Source organism: Lolium rigidum, chromosome 1 (assembly GCF_022539505.1).
Source record: "Lolium rigidum isolate FL_2022 chromosome 1, APGP_CSIRO_Lrig_0.1, whole genome shotgun sequence".
Taxonomy (NCBI): domain Eukaryota; kingdom Viridiplantae; phylum Streptophyta; class Magnoliopsida; order Poales; family Poaceae; genus Lolium; species Lolium rigidum.
Window position 1 is genome coordinate 267,720,926 of NC_061508.1, and position 5,744 is coordinate 267,726,669.

Genomic DNA, 5,744 nt, shown 5'->3' on the forward strand with positions numbered 1-5,744 from the left:
GGGCTGCCCATGCCCAGCTGTAGGTCAAGCAAATATAGTGCCTGGAGCAACACTGCGTAGACGTCTTAGAGCTAGGCGAATTTTGAAACATTTTTCCCTAGCCAAGCTAGATGCAACATTTGCTCTAACACCTTTGGATCAGGCTGTAGAAATACGTGATGAAACACGGGTACTCCAGAACCCGTTTCGGGCCGGATTCTGAATCTCCAAAAAAATTAAAAATAGCTTTTGTATATAGAAGATGCACGAATTATGTGCGTGCCATTTTTTATATACCTAAATTTAAAAATATGTAGCTTGGAGAGAAATGACAAGTTTTAGATGAATAGTATGAAGTAAACTCAACTGCACAGTAATTTTTGTAACTTAGTGGTCGGGGCAACTAGGAGTATATAACTTACAGCTGGGGTAAATTTAATTGGGTTCGGTAGTATCCAGGTTCCAAAAAATCGTTTTAACTAGACTGCATCTCACTTCACTCATGCATGCAAACCAACCACATCACATTCCGGGCCGGCATCCTCCGCCAGCGCTGCGCTGATATGACCAGCCTGATAGCATGGAGCATGGTACTCGGGAAACTACGCTCTCGTGGATCATTGAGTCCCGATTTTCTGCTCCGTGTGCCTAATAAACAAAAGCTTTCTGAACATTACTGAGCAGGAGAGTATCCCCACTTCACAGCACTACGGGGGGAGAAACAGACAAGTTTCTGTTGAAGAAGAACGCTCGGTCAAGTGTTCATTGAAGGCCAACGCTGCACTTGTCACCTTCCTATCCACCATGCTCCAAATATCACATCGCCACTTGTATAGACGTAGTAGAACCCCATCAGTTATTGAGCTGCTTGCTCGCGGCCGAGATCGATGCCCAGACACACACACACGACACGGTAAAATAGCAGCAATGTTGTACGGCGTACTACACGCTCCATATCCTACTCAGCAGGTTCGCAGCAGCAGCAGGTAGCATCAATTTTTACCGTACGCGTGCTCTTGCAGTAACTGCATGCCGATCCCTAGATCGATCTCCGTGTCCGCTGATGCACAAACCTACCCCCATTCAATCAATCCGCCAGAGGTTGCAGTCACGCACGGCACCGCCCTATCTTCTTCTTCCTACTATAAATAGGAGTAGCAACGTAGCCGTGTCAAACAGATTAAGCAATTAAAGCTAGCTCACGAGTTGCTGCGTTTCACCGGCAATGGCCACGGCCAAGCTCGTCGTGGCATCTCTCTGCCTCCTCCTCGTGCTAACGCAGCACGAAGCTGCTGCCGCTGCCTCCAGGAGCTGCCACGGCGGCCGGGCTGCGGGGATGGTGGAGGCCATGTTCGTGTTCGGGAGCTCGCTGGTGGACAACGGCAACAACAACTTCCTCAACGGCTCCCGCGCCGTGCGCGCCGACTACCTGCCCTACGGCGTCGACTCCCCGCTCGGCCCCACCGGCCGCTTCTCCAACGGCCGCAACACCATCGACGCGCTCGGGGAGCTCCTCCTTCTCCCCGCCGGCGGCCGCATCCCGACGTTCGCCGACCCGGCCACCAGGGGCCGCGCCGCGCTGCACGGCGTCAACTTCGCGTCCGGCGGCTCTGGCATCCTCGACGACACCGGCAAGGCAACTGTGAGTAGATTTTCATGCTCTACCTACCATTCTCGCAAATAGTGGCATCCTGTACTGTACACTAGATGTATTGGTGACGTGCGTGTCTGAAACGTATTGTGGCGTGCTATTGTTACCAAAGTGTCAAACTCTTGTGAAATGGTATCCGCAGGGAATGAAACTCACTATGGAAGAGAATTGCTGAGATGGTATTTCCTCATGTCCAATCAATAAGAACTTAGTTAAGAGTTAACATCCTCTAAATTTGATCAATGTTATAGATAAAAATATAAATATTTGACAATACCAAATTAGTATTTGTAAATTCACCGTAATATATATTTTCGTAATACATTTGTTTCATGTTCTAGATATTTATATTGTCTTCTTTACATTTAGATGAACTTATTAAGATTTAATTTTGACCAAATTTCTAAACCATATTTATTGTAACGGATGTAGTAGTGATTGCCGATTTTTTTTAAAAAATAATGGTATATATTGCAGAGGATATACCATTAGAAATTTTATACTCTCTACGAGTGTTCTTGCAAATAGTGGCATTCTGTACACTACCTGTATCTGTGACGTGCGTGTTTGAACCATAGGTAGTGGCGTGCTACTGCTACCAAAATGTCAAACTTTGGAGAAATGGTACTAGTATGTGGTATGGAATTAATTGCTAAAATGGTACTCTTTCTTTGCGGAAAACGTAACATGAGATTACCATTATTCTTTTATACAGAAGCACAAAAAAAAGTCGAGTATGAGTACTGTGGAACCACATAGTAGTACATTTAATGAAGGTGCATTAATATGGTTATGTGGAACGAGTAGTAGAGGCTCTCATTTCCCCCCCTTCCTCCTCTCAGACAGCTACAGTAGTTGAGAGTCGACTCTCGTCGGCCGGGCCCACTACAAGAAATGTGTTGATTTGTGACGGTCCGTTTTTGACGATTTAGTGTAAAATCGTCATAAATTATGACGATTTTACACCAAATCGTCACAAATGGAGCGTCACAAATCAACACATTTCTTGTAGTGGCCGCTCCAAGGCCTCCTCCGCCGGATTAGCCGGCTGGAGATGGTCGAGGACGAGCGCCGGAGTAGTTAGGGTTAGTATTAGGTGTAGATTTAGCTGCTTTACCCTTGTGGAGAATGGCGTTATGCCCAAGGGGATCTGGCCACGGTGGAGTTGGAGAGGCTCCGGGTGGCTTGTGGTCGTCTGGCTGCTCTACGCGGCGCTCCGATGGTCGGAGCCGGAGGCGGAGGGCGGCGGCGCTTCCACGACCCCTTCAATAAATCTCTCGGGTCTCCCTCTCGATCTGGAGAGATCTGTCCCGGATTTTGCTCCGCCTGGCCACCATGGTGGTGGAGAAGGAGGAGCAAACCTAGATGGCTCGTCCTTTGCAGATCGGCGGGGAGCTTCTGGCTCTTCTTCCTTTGTCATCTGATGCGGTTGCATGTGAGCGGCAACCAAATCGTGGAGCTTCTCCTTCCTGGCTCTCGTCCATGGCGGACGGTCAAAGGAGGAAGAAGATCCGGGGATGACTTCCATAATAAGCTCATCTTCTGGGTCCGTCGGCGTCGCCATCATCAACGCTCGCACTCCCGAGTCCGTGGCAGGTTCTTCGGGCCGGGCGGGTCGATTTCATCGTCGCGATGCAGAGTAGGCCTTGCTACTTCTTCGATTCTGCCTCATCTGCAGCTTTCCCTGGATCCAAGCGCCAAGGTGGTGACAAGCTGGGGAATTTGCAAGGAGGGCGGGTGGAGGAGGTGGCACCGGAGCTCTTCTGAAGCGTTCTTTGCGAGCAGCACATCGGCGGCGTTCATGCTTGCCGTTATCTACGCCAGTGAAGATTGGCGATTTTTCAACCTCCATCGGAGGCCCTCTCAGAGATTGGAGGTCGCGTTCATCGTCGACTTCAATGCAAGTGGTGCCGTCCCCGCCTTGAAGCCCGACGGCGGCTCTCTGGTCTCTTGCTCGCCGGTGGGGATAGAGAAGGACCCGATTGCAATCTTCTTTTTCCTTCGAGGTCTTTTCCGCATTTACCGGGGACCTATGTATTATTTCTCTTTTTCATGGGGTCCTTTGTAACATTCTGTACACCCACCGCTTGGTATTAATGAAGCTTCTACGCCCTTCGGGGCGCTCCGCGTTCAAAAAAAAAAAAAAAAAAAAAAAAACGAGTAGTACATGTACCTGAATACTAGGTAACGTGTGTACATGTTGCATATTTTAGGGCGAGGTGCTCAGCCTAGAGCAACAAATCACCAACTTTGAGGCGGTGACTCTTCCTGACCTGCGGGCCCAGCTTCAACGAGCCAACGATCGCAAGAAGATGAAGGGCCACGATTTCTTTGACCGTTGCTACCTGCCCAAGAGCCTGTTCGTGATCGGGTCAGGTGGCAATGACTACCTGCTCAACTACTTCAGGCCCAGAAATAGCGGGGAAACCAGGCCCGACTTGTCAGATTTTACAAGGGCCCTCGTCGCCAGGCTCTCGGCCCACCTCCAGGTATTTTTCCCCTCTTCCTCGCAAACTGTATCGATTTGAATGATGTGTGGAAATTAAAAGTCGCTACTTGTGTTGGAGAAGCACATTTCCTACTAGCACATATGTGGAAATTAGACGAAGGAATTGAATGATTAGGCGCCAGATCAATCAAGTGGCCAACTGTGGACCATTTTGGTTCAATTTTCCTAGCAGTACAGTACTTGAAATAGTAATCGAATTTGCAGTTTTGGACAGACAGGACGTTTAATTGCGGCAGGATTTCTTACGTAATTGCATTGCAGAGGCTGTACACTCTTGGGGCGAGGAAGTTCGTCATCTTCTCCATCCAGCCCATCGGGTGCTCCCCCGTGGTGAGGGCGTCGCTCAACGTCACCGCCGCCGTCTGCATCAAGCCGGTGAACGCGGCGGCGCTCCTCTTCAACTCGGAGCTCCGGTCGCTCGTCGACGCCGCGGGGCCGAGCATGCCCGGCGCGAGCTTCTCCGTGATCGACTCCTACAAGATCACCATAGACGTGCTCGACCACCCCATGAAACACGGTAACTAAGCCAATCCATTGATCACATTCAGTCAGTCATGTGGATCTCTCCTGATGGAGATCAGGAGATGGCTATCGATTGATGTTGCTGATGGTATGTTTGATTGATTTCTCAGGCATCACGGAGACGTACAAGCCTTGCTGCAGCGAGATGGGGCCGTCGGGGGTGCTCTGCCGGAAGGGAGGGCCCATCTGCAGTGACCGGACCGAGTACCTGTTCTTCGACGGGCTCCACCCGACGGACGTGGTGAACGCGCGGATCGCACGCAAGGGGTACGGTTCCGTGTCGCCGGAGGAAGCATACCCCATCAATGTAAAGATGTTGGCCATGTTGTAGGCGGTGATCTTCCGGAGCACATGTAAACCAAAGTAACTCTTACTAGTGATCTTGCAATGCAGCAGTATTGTATGATCATCTTAATATCTGCCGTTCGTCTCTCGAAGATGTTCATAGATGTAGAATATTTGTGCTTGCGTTTATAGGGGTTAATATATATACATATTTATTAGCATTTGCCTCGAGACTCACGAGCAATTAAGTCTAAACGTACTGTAGGTTTGGACTACATTTGAGGAAAACCACAACAGTAATGGAGTCTACCTATTCATTACAGGGAGAACAAAGTATAATTTACTTATTTCATTGACTGACCAAAAACGAAACCAAGAAAAAAGTTCACACAACATGAGTCATGGAAAAGGGCAGAGCTGTATCTTTTTTTGTTGGATTAAAAGAATCATCTAAAATTTTCACTTACTAGTCCCTTCCAAAAACTCAGACTTGATAGCATTTTGTACAATATCCATCTTGGAATCTACTTTCAAGTCTCAATATAGTCAAAAACAGGTTGCTTTCTTAAGATATACAGTATGTTATCGTCTTGAAGCAGACCATCTTTCTTATGTACCATGTTCAGAGCGCGAAAATGATCACAAAAGTAAAGAAAAACGAACGGCACACAAGCATATTATTGACAGGATCCATTCTAATACTCGCAATATATAGACTTGCATAATGCATATCTTATACCACCAATATATGGACCATATATGTAAGTTTTGTTGGAATTTGCTATTGGGGCATGAAGC

At 48.2% G+C, this 5,744-nt stretch overlaps 1 protein-coding gene across 1 annotated transcript; it reads left to right on the forward strand.

Moving 5' to 3' along the window:
* Positions 1–1,198: 1,198 nt before the first annotated feature.
* LOC124683664 (GDSL esterase/lipase At1g29670-like) lies at positions 1,199–4,992 on the forward strand. The gene is made up of 4 exons (XM_047218139.1): positions 1,199–1,621; positions 3,844–4,119; positions 4,401–4,656; positions 4,772–4,992. Exons 1-4 carry the CDS (start codon positions 1,205–1,207, stop codon positions 4,990–4,992), a joined length of 1,170 nt encoding a protein of 389 aa, XP_047074095.1. The 5' UTR covers positions 1,199–1,204.
* The last annotated feature ends 752 nt before the right edge of the window (positions 4,993–5,744 follow it).

What these genes read in the sequence shown, in the direction of transcription:
- LOC124683664 (XM_047218139.1), top strand. Translation starts at nt 1,205, where the DNA reads ATGGCCACGGCCAAGCTCGTCGTGGCATCTCTCTGCCTCCTCCTCGTG. An exon ending in GGCTCTCGGCCCACCTCCAG is followed by an intron (nt 4,120 to 4,400) that starts GTATTTTTCCCC and finishes ATTGCATTGCAG; the next exon opens with AGGCTGTACACTCTTGGGGC. An exon ending in CGACCACCCCATGAAACACG is followed by an intron (nt 4,657 to 4,771) that starts GTAACTAAGCCA and finishes TTGATTTCTCAG; the next exon opens with GCATCACGGAGACGTACAAG.